Source organism: Bombina bombina, chromosome 4, assembly GCF_027579735.1.
Source record: "Bombina bombina isolate aBomBom1 chromosome 4, aBomBom1.pri, whole genome shotgun sequence".
NCBI lineage: Eukaryota > Metazoa > Chordata > Amphibia > Anura > Bombinatoridae > Bombina > Bombina bombina.
The window spans coordinates 95,374,405-95,397,550 of record NC_069502.1 but is presented as its reverse complement, the minus strand read 5'-3'; the positions used below and the strand labels follow the sequence as shown (position 1 = coordinate 95,397,550).

Below are 23,146 nucleotides of genomic sequence, written 5' to 3'. Positions count from 1 at the left end.
CATTACAGCAGACCTCCTGCGGGTTAATTCCCGTGTCAGTGGTGGCGGATAGGGAACCCCTTGTACCTGGATACAGACGGCGTCTGGCGGGGCACTTGCTCAGTTGTGTGACCGCACTAGGAGAGAAGGTGCACGGCTGGGATCGGATTGCAGGCACTCGCTGGTGTCCTTCGAGGACTGAAACAGCAGGAGCTGGGCTGGGTCGGATCTGCACCGAGATTATACAGCAAGTAAGGAAAGTGCTCTGTGTACCCGCTCAGCTGTGTGACCGCATTGGAGGAGAGGAGGCCCGCGGCTGGGACAGGTTTGCAGGCACTCGCTGGTGTCCTCTGAGGACTGGAACAGCAGAAGTTGGGCTGGGTCGGACTTGCACCGAGAACAGACAGCAAGTAAGAAAAGTGCTCTGTGTTAAAATGTGGCGACAGAACACATGTAGATAAGTGGATACATTTATATCGGAACTTGTTCTCCTTTGAGCTCCCTGGATCAGCTCCAGCTATAGACTTACTGGTGGCCTGCTGGCTTTGCTGGAAATTGTATGGTAAGAGCCCGGCTTGAAACCTGACTTTGTGCTTGATAAGTTCTTGATACAAATTATGCTCAATTGGTTTCTACCTGTATGTTCCTATTTTCTGATATAATTGTCACTAGCTCCCATTTAAAATTTAAATTAGTGCCTCAACAGATTCAGGATATCCATTTTTGCCCCTGCACATAGCACAAAAGGGTTTTTGATGGTACCGTTCTTTGGGACAGCATTACTAAAATTGACTGCTTGATAGCTTTATCTACTGCAGCCTGGGCTAATATATGGGAGTTTGTTAGTAGGCTCTCTCTCAAAAAAAAAAAGAAAGGACAGAATCTTGATGTACGTAGTATCTATTAGGCTATGCTTTTGAAAAACCCCATGGCGATAGCTGCAGCAATTATACTGTAAGGGGTGAACGTTAGTAATCGTGGATTCTGGTACCTTGATTTTATTTCATGATTTTCTCTTTTCAGAACCCTGTTGTTACATGTATTAATATGCTCGAGGGTTTATTCTATTTAATTAGGATCTTGCCTATGTAACTTGATATAAACTGGGATATTAAATTAGGAACAGTTCTATGCTATTTATTACGCAACTTTGGCTATATTGTATAATACTCTGTGTCTTGAATGCTATCTCAGTGTATTAAAGGATAAGGTAAAAGAGGAAAGGGGGAGAGAAAAGGGAAGGAAGGGAAAAGGGGGGGGGGGGGAAAGGGGAAGGTTAAATTTGCATCTTTGAAAAGCATAGTTAAATTCCCTCAAATCTAAAGGGATTTGTAATTAAAGACATAGACAAAGGGCTCAGTTTTGGTACAGGTGAGACCTGGTATTGAAAATCTAATAATAACTGGAGGCAGGTTCAACAAGCACCCAGTAATACTTACACACTAGCACCCAGTTTAATCCCTTAGGGGATAGTAGCACTATCAATTACTACACTAAAAAAATTTTTTATATCCACCGGTAGGTGGTCTTTGGCGTTTTTATTTTTTTGCACTATTTTTTAAACCACAATCACTTCTTTTCTTTTTTTTTTCTTTTTTTTTCTTTCTTCTCTTTTTTGTGCACATACTTAAATGGAAAAATTTGTCACTCCGGTAAAACATCACTCTCCCACAATGCCTGCCAAAGCTAAAGATAAGAGAACTAGGGTCACCGATACTAGTTCTGACTGCATTGAAACACCATTACCCCCCTTTGACATGCAAACCCTGGTAGCGCAGCTAAGTAATCTCTTCTCCCCACAATTTGACATGATCAAAAAAGAACTATCTGGCATTTCTTCTGAACTAGTTGCATTAAATTCTGAGGTAAAACAGTTTGCCAATAGGATGACGGAGGTGGAGAATAGAGTTTCAGACCTAGAGGATCTAGTTAATTTGCAAGAATCAGCCTTAACTACACAAATATCTAAAATCCAAAATATGCAAGCTCGTCTGGAGGGTCTGGAGGATCTGGAAGATCGCTCCAGACGTAACAATATAAGAATAGTTGGACTGCCAGAAACTCAAGATTATGTTGATCTAATAGAATTTACTAGTAAGACTCTCCCTCAAGCGCTAGGATTCCCTGCTCACCACCTTCCTCTCCCTATTGAAAGAGCCCACAGAATAGGCCCTAGGAGACCTACTGAAAATAACCCAAGACCCAGAATGTGTATTTTCAAATTACTAAGACATCAGGACAAATTAGAATTATTAAAACTGTTCAGAAAAATAGATACACTCACTATGGGGGGGAAAAATATTCTGTTATTTCAAGATTTTTCTACGGAGATGTCTCAAAAAAGGAAGAGCATGGCTCCCATATGTACATTAATGATCCAAAAAGGCTTAAAAGCCCATATGATATATCCAGCTAAAATCATAGTCGAAGAGAATGGTAACAGGCATACATTAAGTGATGTTAATGAGGCAAAAGAATGTATAAATTCTAAATAAACAGCAAACAAGGTAGAGATAGATAGAGTCTATCAAGATACAGACTATATACAAAAAGTTATAAATATAGTAGGAGCTAATCTTGAAGAAATTTTATCATATGGGTATCTTTTTCTTGTATGTAAGATAACATGTATATTATTTCTCTGTACCGGGGTTTTTTTTTTTTTTTTTTTCTTCCCCCTCTGTCTTCCAGATAGATACTGTAACTCTAGTATTAATTCTTGTTAGGAAGAGAAAAAAAGCAGAGAAAAATAAAAATAAGAGGTTATTATGCTAGATGATTTAAATGTGCTCTCATGGAATATAGGTGGCATCACCTCACCGATCAAACGTAAACTTATAATCAAAGAATTAGGCAAGTTTAATCCAAGTATTGTTTTCCTACAGGAAACGCATTTTAAGGAATCTGAAATCTCTAAATTAAAATCTAAATGGGTCGGTGAGGTGCTGGCCACTCCGTGTGTAAATAGAAAGTTAGGAGTTGCTATTTTATTAAATAAAAACTTAACGTACGAGATTAATAAGATTGATTTAGATAAAGATGCAAGGTATATGATTTTACAGATCCATGTTAATACAGTTAAGCTAGTGCTTTGTAATATCTATGCCCCAAATACATTTTCGGAAGAATTCTGGGAAAAAATTCAGATTAAACTATTCCCATTTGCATCAGCCAATTTAATTGTAGGGGGCAATTTTAATATGTCTTTATTTCCAGAAGCAGAAAGATTTTCTAAAAAAAAATATGAAAGAGCACAATAAATGTGCCAAGTATTTTAAAGGTTTTTGCTCTAAACTTAAGCTTTATGATATATGGCGTATTAAAAACCTTGATTTACACACTTTTACATGTGAATCTAAATCACATAAATCTTTCTCGAGAATTGATTTTCTACTGGTAGCTGAATCTCTTTCTATAATGAAGATCGAACCTCAGATAAATGATATTGTAGTATCAGACCATGCGATCATCTCACTGTCTTTTCAGATAGGGACTAGGTCTAAACCTGAGATTCAAAACATCCCCTTCCCACATTACCTATATAATAACTCTAGGTTTTCCTACTGGTTGAAACAGAAGTGGAGAGATTACTGTACGCATAACATTGCATATCTTAATAAAGTTGAAATTTTTTGGGAAGCATCTAAATCTGTACTAAGGGGAGAAATTAAGTCATATGTAAGTAGTAGGAAAAAGAAAGCACTTGCCAGGGAAAGACAATTATCCAATCAGGTCAAAAACGCATATAAGAAGTTTTATAATACTCCATCAGATATAAACTGGGGGAATTATAATAAGGCTAGACAGGAAAGGGATATTGTATTAAAACAAAAATCCCAGGAAGAAGAGCAAAAGATTAATATAAAGTTTAAAGGATGTCATGGCTGCTGGGCCAAATATTTAGCCAGTATAATTAAAAATAGAAAGAAGAAAAATTTCATATTAGCAATTAAATATGGTGACCAGAGGTTTACAGATTCTAGAGATATCAGCAAGTTATTCTTTAATTACTATCAGCAATTATATACAAACACTAGTGCATACCCCCCAACTGTCCCGATTTTCGCGGGACAGTCACGATTTTAGGGGTCTGTCCCCCTGTCCCGGGTTGCTAGCCATCTGTCCCGATTTGCCCCAGGCATTTAAAAAAAAAATTTTTTTTTTTTTTTTTTAAATTCTATTGGGCCCATACTCAGAAGCAGCTGGCTTTGCTCTCACAGGGTTACATACTTGTTATATTCCCTGTGGAAAAGGAATGTTGTGTGGGTTAAGCAGGAGTAAGAAGGCTGTATATACTCTGACCACGGGTAATGGTGACCTCTCTAACCTACCTCTGGTAGTGATGATGTCTAACCCCTGGTGATAATACTAGCATGCCTTCAGTTTTATACAATGAGCAGTGCTAATACCAGGGTAACGAATAGTGGCAGCCGCAGACTGCTAGCTAATGTGCTTGCCAACCCCAGGACCCCATACAATGAATTACAGATGCCCATATATAATGTAGTGTGTGTCTATCTGTATCCATAACTGTGTGTGTGTATCTGTATGTATAAGTTTATGCTATGTAGTGTGTGTGTGTCTGCATGTATAAGTGTGTATCTGCATGTATAAGTGTATGCTATGTAGTGTGTGTGTGTCTACATGTATAAGTGTATGCTATGTAGTGTGTGTGTATCTACATGTGTAAGTGTATGCTGCATGTATTAGTGTATGTTATGTAATGTGTGTATCTGCATGTATAAGTGTATACTATGTAGTGTGTGTGTATCTGCATGTATAAGTGTATGCTGCATGTATTAGTGTATGTTATGTAATGTGTGTATCTGCATGTATAAGTGTATACTATGTAGTGTCTTTGTATCTGCCTGTATAAGTGTATGCTATGTAGTGCGTGTGTGTGTATCTGCATGTGTAAGTGTATGCTATGTAGTGTGTGTGTATCTGCATGTATAAGTGTATGCTATGTAGTGTGTGTGTATCTGCATGTATAAATGTATGCTATGTAGTGTGTGTGTATCTGCATGTGTAAGTGTATGTTATGTAGCGTGCTACTGTGCATTTTTGCTGACTTTAAGGGCCAGAATCTAGAATATTAATGGGGAATGCAGAGAACAGTTTTAATGAATGTATTATTAAATTTCCAATTAAGATAAAAATATTTAGCAATGTCTTTGCAAAGGCTAATTAAATACATAGCTCACATAGCCATACCAGTGGTTTGAGCTTGTGTTTGATTTGCTGCCTAAGTGTATTAAAATATATGACTTTATTTAGAATTTTATTTATATTACTTTGGTCTTATGATTTTTTAAGCCCCGCCCACCACATTTCAATTTTTTGCCGCGGGGGTGGGGGGGGCGTATGTGTCCCTCTTTTGAATTTTGAAATGTTGGGAGGTATGCTAGTGGTGATAATTTTAACCAAGAAAACTTCTGGTCACAAGTTACAGTACCTCAAATTACAGAGGAGCAACTTACAGCCCTGAATGCACCTATTACTATACAAGAGATAGTCAAGGCAATTAATGAGGCTAGCCTGAATAAGGCAGCAGGTCCAGACTGTCTACCGGTAGAATATTTGAAAATCTTGGTAGAGGAGGTCAGCCCGATATTAGAAAAACTTTTTAATAATTATTTTGTACATAATACCCCAATATCTGCTTATTTCTCAGCGGCAAATATTACGTTAATACCAAAAAAAAGGTAAAAACATGGAAGAGCTAGCATCATACAGACCAATCGGTCTTAAATGCAGACTATAAAATTTTAACATCAATTGTAGCTGCTAGATTAATGAACTGTCTTGATAGAATCATTCATCCGGACCAAACGGGCTTCATGGCATCAAGAAAATCATCAAAAAACATCCGTAAAGTTATAACCTTTTAAGACTATATATGGAATATAAAGAACACTAAAGGGAAACAAACAAAATTTGATACAGCCTTACTAACACTTGATGCCGAGAAGGCCTTTGATTCAATTGAATGGGAGTATCTCTTCAAAGCATTGGAAAGATTTGGATTTAAAAATCATTTTGTTCACTTTATATACAATCTATATAAGAATCCAATATCTTTCCTTCTAATCAACGGATCATTAACTAAGGCAATTTCACTAAGAAAAGGTACGAGACAGGGCTGTCCACTTTCCCCTTTACTTTTTAACATCGCCCTCAAACCTCTGGCCATCTGGTTAAGACAGGTATGTATAGGGACCCCTATAGTTACACCATTATTAAAAATCCTCCTATATGCAGATGATATTATTATTTTTTTATATAATACTTCGCAGGTAATACCTCTAATTTTAACATGTTTAAATCTTTTTAGTACCTTTTCAGGATATAAAATAAATTATGCTAAAAGTGAACTAATGTGGCTTCAGAAGACTAGATATAGTATTCGGGAAATCCCGTTTAAAGTTGTTGATACTCTTATATATCTAGGTTTATACCTACATAAAAACCCTCAGAATTGGTATAATCTAAATTATCAAATGCTTATTCAAAAGATCAAGACAAACTTAGAAATTTGGACAGCTTTCCCGCTGTCTATAACAGCAAGAGTTAGCCTATTAAAAACGATTATTTTTCCACAACTTTTATATCCCTTTACAGAATCTCCCTTTACTTTTTTTTTTTTTTTAAATGATTTTTTTATTGAAGTCATAAACAACTATAACAATAGTGATACATCCAAAAACAATGACAAATAAAAAGAATACAGTGCTATTACAAATATATTGCCCAGCCAACAGTATGAGTTATGCCAACCTAATGAGCATTAATAAGTTTAAAGAATGGAATTTGATGAAGTTTCTTAATGAAATGAGGGAGCTAAAATTGGCTGGAGATATGTCAAAGCAAAGGAGTTGACTGGGTAATAGAGGTAAACAAAAGGAGCAGATGAATCCAGTTCATCGAGGGCATTAGCAAAGATTTGGACTATATAGATTGAGACTTCAGTTTTATATTTTAAGCTTAAAAGAGGAGTAGCTACAGCGTTGGTCGCATGCGAGCCGAATGTTGTCATGAACGTTATAACTAATGTAGCTACTCAGAGTCAATTGTTTGGCCACTTTTGGACCAAATTAGCGAGGAGGGGGATAAAGGAGTACAGCGGACAAGAGCCGCTTGAGGTGGAGTGGGGAAGGGAGTGGAGGGCGGAGCCAAGCAGGATGATAGATTAGTTAGTAAAGGTCATGTTATATAGTTACAATATATTGGGTTTAAAAGGAAGGACATGTTGTTTATAAAAAAAAAAAAAAGATGAGGGGTGGTAGTTAAGTAGGAGGCAGCTGAATCTTAATCCAACACTTAATGCCAGCAAATTCGTTTTCTATGAGATGAACAGAAATTGCACACTACAATATTATATTATGTGAAGGGAGGACAATAGAATATTTGGAGCCTAGGCGACCGCCGGGTGAGCCCCTCTCCTAGGGGAGTGCCACCTATAGGCCATGCGGGAAAAAGGATGAGGGATATGACCCGCTGGCTGTAAATACCAGCGGGAAAGGGAGGAGAGAGGCTCTACCGGAACACATAATATGTACTAATAATGTGGGCAAGACCATAGAGAAACTAGGAATGGCAACCATACAGTCGTAAATAATGATAGCACATAACATATAGAATAAAAATAACACACCATTTAGGCAACAAAAACAGATACCCATACAACTGAATATATCACATAGGAGGGGGGCAAAGGAGACATATAACACCGAGGTAAAGTTTGTCTCCAGAAAACTAAAATTCTGTTATTTGCAATAGTTCCCTGGTTATTACAATAAAAATAGTACGACCATGATAAATATTTTAACCTGCGCTGGTATAGTAAATTGCAACAGAAAAATAAAAGTAAGATAGAATAGAGCCAGTATGGGCCATCTAAACTATGAACTAGCAAACCTGTATATACATAAACCTCAAAACAATGACGATATACGCAAGAAACATCATTAATATAATAGCTCTCTGTTTTAGCTGGCCTGCATGACCAGAATAAATAAGTCTCAAGTAAAGGCCGCTGCCATAAAACCAGAATTATGCTTTGTGCAATAGTATACTAGCCAATATAATGTAGATAGTAACAACATAATAAATATTTCGACCAATACAAATATAATATGGTGAAATAAGAAGAAAAATAGGGTTACGTAGTTTGAAATTTCTAAGCAAGTTGAATCCCTTATCTTTGCTGCTAATCTCTAGTAAGCTCCAATCACAACAGCTGTACAAATTTGGCACCGTAAAATACAAGGTTGTTGTTGAGCCAAGTGGGGAGTAGTATCTAGTGTAGTAGATTTATAGGCCATCTAGTACCTCTCAATCCGTAGATAATCAGAGTATAGCATTAAACACACACGGAGGCATTATCACAGCAGGATACGTCCTGCACTGTCACTAAAAAGAGAATACACTTGAAACAAGATATATAATATATTATAAACATAAAACTTAACTTACAGCTAGATAGGGTCCCAGTTGCTATTAGTGACTTTTGGGTTAGGGTGTTACTAGTATGAGGCCCATAAACATAAGGGGGGGAGTATCCCTTAAAAGGGCAGGTATGCGTAGGCTTATGTATAAGAAGAGGAAAACTAATATATACTGTATGTTATTTGATGTAAACACTCAGACAAAGGTATAACCAATATAGCATAGTGTAGAAAATATAGTATCCTATAAAAATGCACAAATATGCCACAGATTTAACTGAACGTTAAAAACAACAGTGCTACCATGTGCATAGATTTGGGTGTCTCATGGTTGGGTCCGCACCATAGGTTGCTTAAAAGTAAATAGGGCTCTATGAGAACCCAGGATGTCTGTAAATCACTGCCCACACCACCACAAGGAAATGTTACATAAGATTAGCTAACATGTTGTGGGTAGTTACTCCCTATAATTTAAAATATGTTTGTCTCTAGGTAATAAGAAAGGGGAGTGGCAGGAGAAAAGGGGGCACATTTTGGGGCTGAGGAAGATGATATGTTAAGCTCTGACTAGCTAATGGCGGTGTTGCATCAATGCTTCACTAGGGAGTTATGTGAGATATGTGGACTATATGAATAGGGAAACTGTCTCATAGTAGTATGACAAAGAAAAAGGTACACACATACTGAGGCTGTAAACCTAATAGGCCTGGATAAAAAACAAGCTATCATCATGGACATATACTTTGTTACTGTAGAGCTTAAAATGAGCTACTAAAGCTGCTAACCTCTATACACTGGTTATAGTTATGAGAATGCTATCTTGGAGTAACTATGTTGTGCAGTGCTTGATAATGAGGTGTGTCAAAACCGTAATAGTGTCTAAGTATCATGGGGATAAGACCTATATACTGAACTCTGTTCAGGAATATTTATCTAACAATGCACAGCATACTAATATCAAATAGCCTAGTTGAAATAGTAATGTAATAATTGACCTTAATTTGGGGAGATAGGATTACAGTCTATACAAACAGCTCTAATGCTCAGCTTAGTTACATATAGGTAGGATACCTGCTTTTCAGTGTGGAATGGGTAATCAACCCTTATTAGGAGACTCTCTAAAATTAAACATTATCAACACATATAACACTGCCTATGTAGATGGTGGTGAGCACATATAAGACAATGTCAGACTAATTCAGCAATGAGGCTGTAGAACATTGAGGGCGATAAAGTACATGGGGGGCAGTAACTATAAATCTAAAAATAACATCAACAATAAAACCAATGCAAGTTAACAACTAAAGAAATATAGGGCTTGTAAGCCAATGGTAGCCAGTCTGTAGAGAGCAAATGCGATAGATAAGAGGGAACTCTGCATAGGATTTCAGTGCCAGTTTTGTCAAGATCTGCTACAGATAAAAAAGTCATCCTATACCCTTTTTCTCCAAATAACTGCTATGGTGCTTATGAGGGCGTATTACAGTCTATACAAACAGCTCTAATGCTCAGCTTAGTTACATATAGGTAGGATACCTGCTTTGCAGTGTGGAATGGGTAATTAATCCTTATTAGGAGACTCTCTAAAATTAAACATTATCAACACATATAACACTGCCTATGTAGATGGTGGTGAGCATATATAAGACAATGTCAGACTAATTCAGCAATGAGGCTGTAGAACATTGAGGGCAATAAAGTACATGGGGGCAGTAACTATAAATCTAAAGATAAGGAACATCAACAATAAAACCAATGCAAGTTGACAACTAAAGAAATATAGGGCTTGTAAGCCAATGGTAGCCAGTCTGTAGAGAGCAAATGCGATAGATAAGAGGGAACTCTGCGTAGGGTTTCAGTGCCAGTTTTGTCAAGATCTGCTACAGACAAAAAAGTCATCCTATACCCTTTTTCTCCAAATAACTGCTATGGTGCTTATGAGGGCGTTTTCCCTGTGGCTTAGTGTTGTCACAAATATGTCCCCATAAGCGGAGGGTGTCAGAAAAGTTCAAGTCTTGTAACCGGACCTCACTGTGTGAAGGTAACAGCAGCTCAGGCCCCGCAAGAGCCGGAGGTGAGAGATAATGTATGAACTCCAGAGATCTGTAGCACTTAGAGGCATATTCTGGGGTCCAATCTTCGTTTCCATTGCCAGCCATGCCTGGGCAAAAAGGTTGCATAGGCATCTTCAAACATTTCCCACACTATTTAACATTACTTGCGTGCTGGATTAGATGAGGAGGGTCGCGCAGTGTACAGGGGACAACCCGCATAGAAGAAATATCAGCGCTCAGTACATCCTCCGCTCCTAACTCTGCTTCTATGTTTTCCGGCAAAAGAAGGTCTGTGTCGGGTGTCCCTCTAGGCCTGCAACATGGAGGATTCAGCGCAGGTCTGCCCAGGGGAGTGTCCAACTTCTCCGTGGTTGTGAGTACCGAGATGGTGTAAGTAACATCATCCTGTCCTGAGTCGGTATGGTCTTCCTCATGCTTCAGCGAGGATGTTAACGAAGACAGTATGACTGTGAAGTCCTCTTTTAGGCTCTGGTAGTGACTGTCTATAAGTTGTTGGGTACGCTGTTCAAATGCCTCCAGAGCCTCCATAATGGCAGCGACGCTGGGTATTGAGTGTTTTCCAGTCGCCTAGGTTTAGGAAAGCAGTTGTAGTCCTAGTTCTTCTTCTGGGAACGTTATATAGGTGACTGCCTCTGGAACCAAGATTCTTAGGGAAAGAATTTTATAGTCTTGGACTGTAGGAAGGATGTTAGGTCTTACCGCATGGCCTTATTAAAAGACATTTGCCGGCTGCTTTTTCTCAAAATAAAACAGCACTGAATCTCTCGATATAATGAGGATGTCTCTGAGATTATATTTTTTAGTATAATTTTAGGAGAATAAAGCTTCTATTAATAAAAATAGCAAGGATTATAGTGAGAGCTCGACAGATAGACGTCTGGTTGCTTCGGTAGTTGACTCCGCCCCCCTCATCTCCCTTTACTTTTAAAAAATCAGATATTAATAAAATAAATGCTATGTTTAGTAAATTCATCTGGCAGGGTAGGAAAGCACGTATCTCTCTCAATAAATTAACTCAAAAACGTAATACTGCGGGCCTTGCATTACCCAATATTAGTCTTTATAACCTGGCCTCTTTGGTCAAAATTGCATTTGATTGGTTAGCAGAAACTGATTGGTTTTCGTCAATTGACCTTGAAAGTTATATGATCTATCCTTATTCACTGAAAGCTATTCTACATAATTCTACAGATGAAATCCCGGAAAATGTACGTAATCTAATTTCTATTAACAATGTAGTGATAGCATGGCGCAAATTCTGCCATCTAATTGGAGCAAATCATATGATATCCGAATATCTCCCAATAAGAGGCAATGCATAATTTATTCCTGGAAATAGCCAGGCAGTATTTAAAATCTGGGAGGAGAAGGGTCTGAAATTTGTCCATCAAATCCTACTAGATTCTGGCCAGACACATTCATTCGAGTCGCTGGTAATGCAATTTGATCTACCAAGAAATAGTTTGTTTGCTTATCTACAAGTACGACATTTTGTCGACAGCAAAGGCTGGGTCCTGCATAGAAATGGTGCATGGTCTGACATTAGAATATATATCCAAAAGTTTTCAGGGGGAACCTCGTCAATCTCATTAATATATAATATAATGCTGGCTAAACAAAGTCAAATCTTCTTAGATAAAATATGCGATACCTGGATACCTTATTTTCCTGATATGAATCATGAAAAAATAAAGATAAGCTTTTTGGCTTTAGGTAAATGTAAGATTTCAATAAACTGGAGTCACATACAAAACTATTGAATAATTGCTATTATACTCCATTTAGACTAAAAAGAATGTTCCCACTGCAAACATTTCTTTGCCCACGTTGTATGCACCCAAAAGCAGATATCCTGCATATGTTCGGACGCTGCCCAAAGATCAATCAATTCTGGAAAAAGGTTATCTTCTGGCTCAACAAAACCTATAGAGTTGACATCTCTCTTGGGCTAGAAGAGATCATATTTCTTAAAAATCATTCAGATAATCAACCCCTACATGAAAATATATTAAATACAATAATCCTATTGACTAGGTACTTAATATTGAAAGCGTGGAAGGGAAAAACAGCCCCTAGTTTCTCACTCTTTATTAGAGAAGTACAAAACCAAAACATATTTGAATCCTTTCATACGCAATTAACAGGGGAAAAAAAAATAAAAAATTCTTAGTAAGATGGCTCCCTATAATTGAAATCAAGTTCAAAGATCCATATTGAATCCCTTTTTAAGTTCTGATAGCTTTGCAGAAATAGTGTTATTAGGCGAATTTCCAGTGTCATGGATTTCACTATACAGAGAAGTGTACTAATAGTTATTAAAGATCTTTAAGGATATTGCTTTTGAATCATGTTTTATGAACCGGGGCCTGGGTTCTTGAGAGACAGGGGGGGGGGGGGATTCCTTTTTTTTTTATTATGTGTTTATGTAAGAATGAACTATGTTAAAATCTAGAAGTATGATTACGATATGAATCGGATGATTATGTTAGTTACAGTCATGTAATCAAACACAGTGTAAAGTGTTTCGTGTAGATTTATTTACCTTAGTAATATTGTAATATTGTTTGAAGGGCATTGTAACATATGGCAATGGTTGTTATATTATTTTCTTCTGGTTGTATTTTATTAATTAAGCATGTGAAGATAAAGGAAAATAGTGATTTCCTAAGGGATATCATTTAAGTTCAGGATGATCCATGTAGATAAACCATGTTTTAGTTTCTATGTTAATGGTAATAACCAAGGTACCTGTTTTATTTTTTTGGTTGTTGTTTTTTGTTTTCTATATTGAATATATTTTATTTTCTGATGTTAAAAAAAACAAACAATAAAAAGATATATAAAAAAAAAAAGACAGAGACCCCAGTAGCCTCAGCTGTGACGTATAAGCAGACTGCACAGGCTAGGGGACAGAGACTGACACAGACTGCAGATGCAGAGGGAGGAGTACAGAGACGTGTATTTGCACAGCCCCACAGTGCCATTCAGCAGATACACTGATAGGTATGCAGAATCAGAGTCCCCAGCAGGCTCAGCAAATAGGACCCACAGTGGAGAAGAGGGGGGCAGTTAGGCAACCCCCCACCAACCATACAAAAGTGCAGAAGTACAGGCATTCAAAAGCTGACAAAACACAATACAGTCAAAGGGTGTGAATAGAAACTAGGCTTCACAGACACTTCTGTAACAGGGTATGATGTACCTTTCTGGGACAAAATGCAAGCATCATTGGGGGAGGTACTTGCAAAACCAAGAGATGCCAATGTCATATTCCTACAAAAACAGTTGCAGGATTCTACTGCCAGAGAGGGAGTGTATGAGATGGGGCAAAATGTTCTTGTACTAACACCCATGAGGCAGAATAAGCTACAGGCTGCATGGGAAGGTCCCTGAAATATATTAAATCAGCTAGGTAGAGCAAATGGTGTGGCATTTTTAAATGGAGGGTATCGTGATGGCAAAACTGCTATATGCAATTTGTCTGGTAAAGGCGTTATCACCGCAAGGGGAAGCTCCCTTTGATATGCAGCTGGAGTGGCTTGTGGCCACCTCCCTTTCCGTCTCTTATTTGGGGGAGGTGTCACGAATACCGCATGATTTAGCTGCCAAGGGGTTAAGTCTCTTTAGCTTGTGAGCTAAAAACAGTTGTTTGTTTTTTAAGAAGCATATGATTTCCTTTTGATGAGCCAGAACCCCTAATAAATAGTTTCTAAGTCCCACTTGACTAAATGTTATCATATAGGCATTGGTGCATTCAGCCAGTAAAAGTGTCGGCTCTAGAGACACAGAGCAGTGCTTCTTCCCAGAAACCGATAAGGTCAATAAAGGGACATGGGTACAATGTAGATATGTATTTAAAACATGTTATGACATTAGATTAATGGAATTATGGCAACCATATCATATTTGGTATTAAACTGATTCTCACAATGTAAATAAGAGATTGCCTATCTGTTTATATGAAAATGGATGTACAATATCTAGCAGAAATTATAATGTTTTCTCTGGTTTCAGCCAAAGGTACTTAAAGTTTATTGACTGTCGTAAAAGATAGGGAGTTTCCCAGCCAGTCCCTGCAAAGGGGGTAAGGTCAGGCAACCTGATCTATTGAAAAAATGTATAAGGGCAAAATGTTCTTGTACTGACACCCATGAGGCAGAACAAACTACAGGCTGCATGGGAGGGTCCCTGAAATATATTAAATCAGCTGGGTAGAGAAAATGGTGTGGCATTTTTAAATGGAGGGCATTGTGATGGCAAAACTGGTATGTGCAATTTGTCCGGCAATGGCGTTATCACCGCAAGGGGAAGCTCCCTTTGATATGCAGCTGGAGTGGCTTGTGGCCACCTCCCTTTGCATCTCTTATTTGGGAGAGGTGTCACAAATACCTCATGATTTAGCTGCCAAGGGGTTAAGTCTCTTTAGCTTGTGAGCTTAAAACAGTTGTTTGTTTTTTAAGAAGAACTGTGTGCTGTGTTTGGTAAGCATATGATTTCCATTTGATGTGCTAGAACCCCTAATAAATATTTTCTAAGTCCCATTTGACTAAATGTTATCATATAGGCATTGGTGCATTCAGCCAGTAAAAGTGTTGGCTCTAGAGACATAGAGCCGTGCTTTTCCCAGAAACCGATAAGATCAATAAAGGGACATGGGTACAATGTAGATATGTGTTTAAAACATGTTACAACATCAGATGAATGGAAATATGGCAACCATGTCATATTTGGTATTAAACTGATTCTCACAATGTAAATAAGAGATTGTCTTTCTGCCTATATGAAAATGAATGTATCTAGCATCTGTGTTCTCTGATTTCAGCCAAAGGTGCTTAAAGTTTATTGACTATAGTAAAAGATAGGGGGTTTCCCAGCCAGCCCCTGCAAAGGGGGTGAGGTCAGGCAACCTGATCTATTGAAAAAATGTATAAGGGTCTTGTGTTTTAACATTGAAATTGTCATTCTTACAAGGGAAGCTGTTACTAAGGAGTAAGGACCCATTGCTTCATGCAATATCCCTGGCACATATATTAAGACTAGTAAAGTATAAAATCTATTATTTCTCTCTTTTATTTTAATACTGTTTGCTTGTGTGTAATTTTACTTGCAACAACTTTTTATTAATAATGCATTGTGCATAATATTTTTGGCATAATAAATAATTCATTTATTAAGATTTGGCCTTTCTCTAATATTTAACCACGTTACTGAAAGAGACTGGTAGCAGTTAGACTGTATAGTAGGTTATTTTTCTGCTAAATTGCATTCAGAAAGTTTATGTGTAATTATGTGTTTTTTCTTAGAATTTTCCTTTAATAAATCATAAGTGATGGCAGCTATCATTTTTAGTTTAGTGTGGGTGGAATTAAAGGGGAGTTTTGAGCAGACTAGATAGAGTGTTAACCCTTGCACACACTGAACTAAGTCACAGGCTTGCCTGAAGGGGTTATATTGTGACTGAGTAGTGACAGTAGAGAGGTCTAATAACCCTTTTTGTGCCAAACAAGTGACTGGCACAGGGTTGGTTAACCTTGGTCGTCACAAAGGGGTATTTTATCTGCAGCAACAGGGCACAGCCATGGGGACTAAATTTGCCCCGGCTTTTGCCAATATATTTGTGGGTTGGATAGAACGCATTTTCATCTATACAGAAAACAATCCCTACCACAGTTCGATTCAGTTCTATAAACAATTTATAGATGACCTCATCTTTGTATTGTCTGTCGATAAAAATCAGGCAGAATTCTTTGTGGAATACTTGAATGGAAGTAATACTGGCATCACTTTTACTTATGAGTGGCAACAGGACAGCCTCAACTATTTGGATATCACTTTAGTGGGGAATCCGAATAAACAATGTGTCCATACCAAACTCTATCATAAACCAATCTCTGGCAATACCTTATTGCATGCCAGGAGTGCCCACCGCAGGCATGTCTTTAGGGGAATTGCCAAAGGCCAGTTTATAATGGCTAAAATAATTTGCTCCAGAGAACAAGACTATTCAGATGAAAGTAATAGAATGAGGAAACGCCTTATCAATAGAGGTTACTCTTCTGGTTTGATAACCAGCATTGAAAAAGTGTGAACACTAACACTACGGAAGATACCCTACAAACAAAAAAGAAAAATGATCAGCCATTGTTTATTACCCAATATTCTTCAGAGTACCATTTTATTTGTAAAATCATAAAAAGTACCATCCACTTTTATATGGTGATAGTGGTCTGAAGGATATTGTGGAGAAAGGCTTTAGATGTGTATATTCTAAGAATGCAACACTGGGTAATATTCTTTCCCCTAGCATTTTGCCATCATTCCAAGGGTCTTGGTTACACACAGGTTGTACATTTAGATGTGGGAATTCAAGATGCAAAGCCTGTGACTATATAATTGTCAGTAGAGATTTTTATTCCTGTGTTACTGGCCAACATTTACAGACAAGAGGTTGAGCTGCTTGTGCAATGCCGCCCCTGCAGATACACGGCCAATCGGCTGCTAGCAAGGGGTGTTAATCAGCCCAATCGTATAGGATCGGGCGTATTGATGTCTGCGGCCTTAGAACTCGCACGGCCTTTCGGAGCTTGATAATTCGGCACCTAAGTGTTTGTATAGTAGAAAAAGGTATGAGAAATAGAAAGATAATGGAAGACATTAGAGAAAGAATAGCTAAGAGAGGAGAAATAAAAGGGGAGGGAGGACTCGATTGCTTGCTAACCAAGTTTAAGAAAGAAAGCTTAGTGGTATGCATGTGGTACTTGTTCTTAATAGAATTTGATATTTAAGAAAAATGAGGATTGATTGCGTTTTAGGAACCCATATTCTTCATTGGTTCTATCTAACAACATATAAAACATTTTATATCTTTTTGTGACCCTTTCATACCAACATCTACTTAGCAATAAATAAACATTACCATTAAGTCAATAATGTACATTACAATATGTATTTGTAATAGACAATAAACCCCTCACCTGAATGTCAGGAAGTCGAGATGAATGAGCCACTATTTGATGTTTCTCTCTTTGATATGTATTCACTACATCTGGATTTAGCCATGTGTTATGAATTTGAACCCCAATTTCCATTGTTGACTCTGGTCCACTCCCAAATTGCAACATTTCTATGTAATACTTCTTGTCTTTAACAAGTTCCATTTTATATGATTTCTGCTTCCATCTCTCATCCCAGTCCATCTCCCAGTGATCAGACCATGTGGACATACCTTGTGGAATGGAGGCAATCTGGACCTGTTGTAATTAAATATTGAGATTGAGAAGTCAAGTTGGCATTGCTTTCTAAGTAGATCCCTTTAATAAAATTGAAGTGAACGTAAAAAAGAAAAAAGTTGTGTTATAAACAGAAACCAATTTAATTCTGAGCAGTGTCAGTTTAGCCATTGCCTGTAGGGAGATAAGAGAGACACAATTTTAGAACTTATGCTCTAAAGTTGCTTCCTGTCACATGATTTTACCAGCAATTCCTCTAATGAGCATGGGCAAAAAAAATACTTCAGCTTGCTAGTGCACATGACATCAATGAACCAGTGAACCCTTCATGCATCCCTGGCCCTGGTTGTGATAAATAAATGTTATAAATATGAAGTTTTGTTATATGTATATAGGTAAAATATCAGTCTTACAACTATTGGTGGTGATTTATTTTTTAAAGGACATCAGATCTGTTCACGTTCCCCCAGCACCATTGACAATAAGGACGTACCTCTTCTGATGTGGTGACATAACAGACATTGCCAAGGTATGTAAGAAAGGTCCTAGGTCTTGACAATTTGTTTTACTGCTCCCCACTAATTGTATCATAAAGGGACCCACCAGTATGATGAAACATTGTCAGTCATAAGTATTAATAGTTTCATAAAGTACAAACACACCTGGAAACACAGTCCTATTACCATAAGTGTTTGTTTAGTTAAGAGATTGTTGTTCTTGGTTTTTAGAGGTTTAACTGGGAGCATTAAAAAACAACATTATAAAAATCTAATAATATACACAGTCACCATACCTTTGCTTGAGCATCTTCTGAATGGCTAAAGAAGAGAGAAGCCTTATTGGCAGCATAAATCCAAAACGTGTAGTTGTTTGTCTCTGGTGCCACGAAAAAGCCACTTAATTTAGCACTGTGAATAATTAAACATACAAGCAGTATAAGGATTATTTTTTTCTCATTTGCTTAAAGAAGCAATCTTTAACAAAATTAATTGAATAAATCCAGGCTTGAATAGGATGCTCGATGTCATTAGGCTCTGCAAGCTTGATCATGTTACAGCTGATCTTCATAGGAGAGAGATGGTCAATATATTGGTGAGACAATTACTCATTGAACTAGGAACATTAGGTTCAACATCAACAAATGCATAAAATGACCACATTCTAATCCACCATAATTTCCAGATTTTCACAGGTTTTCAAGTTTGAAGCCATTTAGTTGCACATGAAAACCCGACAATAACCCACTTTTTTTTTTTACAAGCTTTTCAAATATATTTGTGAACAATGGGACCCACTATAAAATTGTTTAGGACAAATATTTACCTTTGACCAATTGGAAACTAATTTTGGGGTTTTGAACAGTATATGTCAGCTGTTCCCATTGTTTTTTGTTTTTAATTAAACGTTCTGTGCATGCTCATATCACATGTATAATAAACTCTAATGTTTTTCAGTTAAATAACATGTTTAAATTATTGCTCAAATCAGAGGTGTAAACAATGACACCAGAACCAATTATGACTACAATTCATTGTTTTGATGTTTGAAGTTGATCTTAAAATGATCCTGAACTATAAACTGCATATAAATGGTTAAAAGGACACTGAAACCAATTTTTTTTCTTTCATGTTTCAGATAGAGCACGCAATTTTAAGCAACTTTCTAATTGACTCCTATTATTTTTTTATATATTCTCTTGGTATCTTTATTTGAAAAAGCAGGAATGTAAGCTTACGAACCGGCCCATTTTTGGTTCAGCACCTGGATAGAGCTTGCTGATTGGTGGCTGAATACAAGAAAAATTGATAATAGGAGTAAATTAGAAAGTTGCTTAACATTGCATGCACTATCTGAATCTGAAAACATTCAGTATCCCTTTAAGTGAAAAATAAACTGCATTAAAATATATTAGACAGTAATCATCGATACTGAATTAATTAGCAAGCCTATTCTACTTTTGCTTTGGTCATGTATCTCAGTGATGGCCAACTTCCTAAAACATGAGGGGCCACACATAACATTTTTGAAGCAGTAAAAGGAAAGAAATCCTATGGAAACCACAAGCAACAGCTGACTTTGGCAAAACATAGAACGTTTTTTAAGAGACAATAATGACACTTGCCATTTTGGGGTGAAAATTAAGCAAAAAGCGGAATGTACAGTTATGGTCAAAGATATTGGCACCCCTGCATTTCTGTCAGATAATAGATCACTTCGCCCAGAAAATTGTTGCAACTATAAATGTTTAGAAATTCTTATGTTTATTTATTTTGTTTGTATTGGTATGACACAAAAAGGTGGAGAAAAAAAGCCAAATCTGACACATTCCACGCAAAACTCTAAAAATGGACTATACAAAATTATTGTCACCTTCTCAAAAATTGTAAGTTTGTGATGCTCCTGTAATTTGCAATTAAACTCACCTGTATCAATTAACAGGTGCTGACAATATAGAAATCACACCGGCAACCAGTTAAAATGGTGAAAAAATTGACTCAACCTTTCCGTTGTGTGTCTCTGTGTGCCACACCCAGCATGGAGAAGAGAAAGAGCAGCAAAGAATTATTTTAGGATTTGAAAACAAAAATTGTGGAAAAGCATGGATAATCTCAAGGTCACAAGTCCATCTCCAGAGATCTTAATGTTCTTGTGTCCACTGTACGCAACATTGTCAAGCCCATGGCACTATAGCAAATCTCCCTGGACATGGACGAAAGAGAAAAATTGATTAAAGATTGCAACGAAGGATTGTTGGAATGGTGGATAAAGAACCTTGATCAACTTCCAGAGCAATTCAAGCTGACCTTCAGGCACAGGGTACAAATGTGTCAGCTTGCACTTTATGTCATCATCTGAATGAAAAGGGACGCTATGTTAGGAGACCCAGGAGGACCCCACTGCTGACACAGAAACATAAAAAAGCCAGATTGGAGTTTGCCAAAATTTACCTGAGGAAGCCAAAATCCTTTTGGGAGAATGTGCTGTGGACAGACAAAACAAAAATACAGCTTTTTGGTAAATCCCATCATTCTACTGTTTTCAGAAAAAGAAATAAGGCTTAAAGAAAAGAATACAGTCCCTACAGTCAAAATGGTGGAGGTTCACTGATGTTCTGGGGTTGCTTTGCTGCTTCAGGCACTGGATGTCTTGACTGTGTGTATGGCATTATGAAATCTGAAGACTACCAAAGAATTATGTGGTGCAATGTAAGGCCCAGTGTCAGAAAGTTGGGTCTCCGTCAGAGGTCATGGGTCTTACAGCAGGACAATGACCCAAAGCACATGTCAAGCGCTAGAGAATACTGAACTGGCCAGCAATTAGTCCAGATCTAAACCCCATAGATCACCTGTGGAGAGATCTCAAAACAGCAGTCGGGAAAATGAACCCGTCCTATCTGAGAGACCTGGAGCAGTTGGCAAAACACTGGGCCAGCTTACAAGTAGCACAATAATGATTGCACGGGATGCAATAAGCAATATCACTTGACCATGATAACATTAGCACGCAACTTGATATTACAAGTCCCTGGGAAATGCCATTTATCAGAGAAGAGTTAGTGCCGCTGACATTGCGCAACCTATAATTTCAATGGGTTTTATTACAAGTTGAAAGTTTTAGGTTGTGCTCGATTGAAAGCCGAAACCGCACTCGAAAATTTAGCATGAAATCAAGTTTAAGGGTTAAAAAATCTTTTCACAAAACATAACTAAAACATATTAAAATAAACTATTACACTATATGACAAAGTGTTTGACTGGAAAAGGGTTCCAATGTATATAAATATGAATATATATATATATATATATATATATATATATATATATATATATATATATATATATATATATATAAAGAGATACACTCCCAGGAACGAACAACAGATTGGTAGCTTGTTCTATGGCGATTTACTACCTGGGAGCAGCCTCTTGTAGCCCAAATGTGCTTATCACAAAGAAGAACTTTCCTGAAGTATATCAGTCTGATAATGCCAAACAAAGACAATCCAGTCCCTGAAATACCAGGCAATTATTCTCTGAATAAGGAACATGGCAACCCCAGATGATTGTTTTGGCCATCTTTGGGCCTCATAAGTGAGGTACAGCCATACTCCTCTAAGAGTCCACATCTAGTGGACTGATATCTAAATATGTGTATGTGTGTATATAAGCATGTCTTTACTGTGTATCTATATCTGTATCTGCATATATATATATATATATATATATATATATATATATATATATATATATATATATATATATAATGAAAAGAATAAAGAAGATGCCAGGGAACTCAAAGCCAAAGTGGTTTATTCAAAGCGTATAGGTGCAGCACTAAAACAGTGTGCAAGGTAGGCAAGAACTGACGCGTTTCACGCATGCTCACATGCGCTTCATCAGAGATCAGATATATATATATAAAAGGATCCCAAAGGTAATGCACTCCTATGCATAAAATAACAACTGCTGGGGTGCATATGTCAACAAAATAATACAAAAGTTCAGGAAAAGACAGCACTTACCAGTATTTAGCAAAGTAAAAATTAGCTTTTAATATTACATTTAAAAAAACAAAGGGAGATTGCATGACGTTTCGGTGCTGTACTAGCACCTTTATCAAATGTTCCCAAAGTAGAGACAGTCCCAAAGTTAATTCATCCTCAGTGTGATGTCCCACGAATGAAAGTATAAAAACAATACAGCTACAGTTCATTTATACCCTTCACAAATGATACAATTACAAACACCTGAATCGTGAAAGCGTTGCCTACGTGCACGTCCTCTTGCTACGTGGCATGTCCCAATAGGTCAGCATATTCCACCAGAGGTTTCCATTTCAGATGGCATAGTAAACCACATGGCTAATTTACTTAGCTGATGATGTGGTGATGTATCAACGCCCCCTCGGCAAGCGGAGTGATATATCATTCGTGTATGTAGAAAACGGATATCCAACACATGGTGAAAAAAGCAACAATGTTGCGTATAGGCAATTTTGCACAGCATCATGTTCCACATCTAGCGGATGGTTCCGTTATTCAGATATACCAGGCTTCTGATCTTCAACATCCGAGAGGAGCATAGGTAAATTCACTCGTGAATATATCACGCCCACAGGTGGACGTTGTCTAGGGGAATCTACTTGTTATCATGGATTATAGAATACTGAGTGAGAGGTGTCAAAAGCACACGGTCATAAGTACTGATAGTGCCTCCAGGAAAACTTGTTCATCTTCATGCCCCACTTATCACGGGTGACACCATATCACCAGGATCAATAAAGAATATATATATATATACATACCTCATTATAGCCTTGGTGACAAAACCCTAAAGGATTATGTAATGAAATACTGGGTAGCTTTTAACATGACAGGTGTTAGAAATTTGTATGTGAAAGGGTTTAAAGACACAGT

General features: G+C 37.4%; 1 protein-coding gene across 1 annotated transcript in view; it reads right to left on the bottom strand.

Annotated features, from left to right (window-relative positions):
- PKHD1 (PKHD1 ciliary IPT domain containing fibrocystin/polyductin) overlaps positions 1-23,146 on the bottom strand; it is a 1,710,134-nt gene that overhangs the window by 1,437,484 nt on the left and 249,504 nt on the right. The window contains exons 16-17 of the mRNA XM_053709557.1: positions 18,524-18,638; positions 17,476-17,751 (exon numbers count right to left, since the gene is read on the bottom strand). Coding sequence (XP_053565532.1) covers positions 17,476-17,751; positions 18,524-18,638 — 391 coding nt within the window. The remainder of the gene's footprint in view (positions 1-17,475; positions 17,752-18,523; positions 18,639-23,146) is intronic.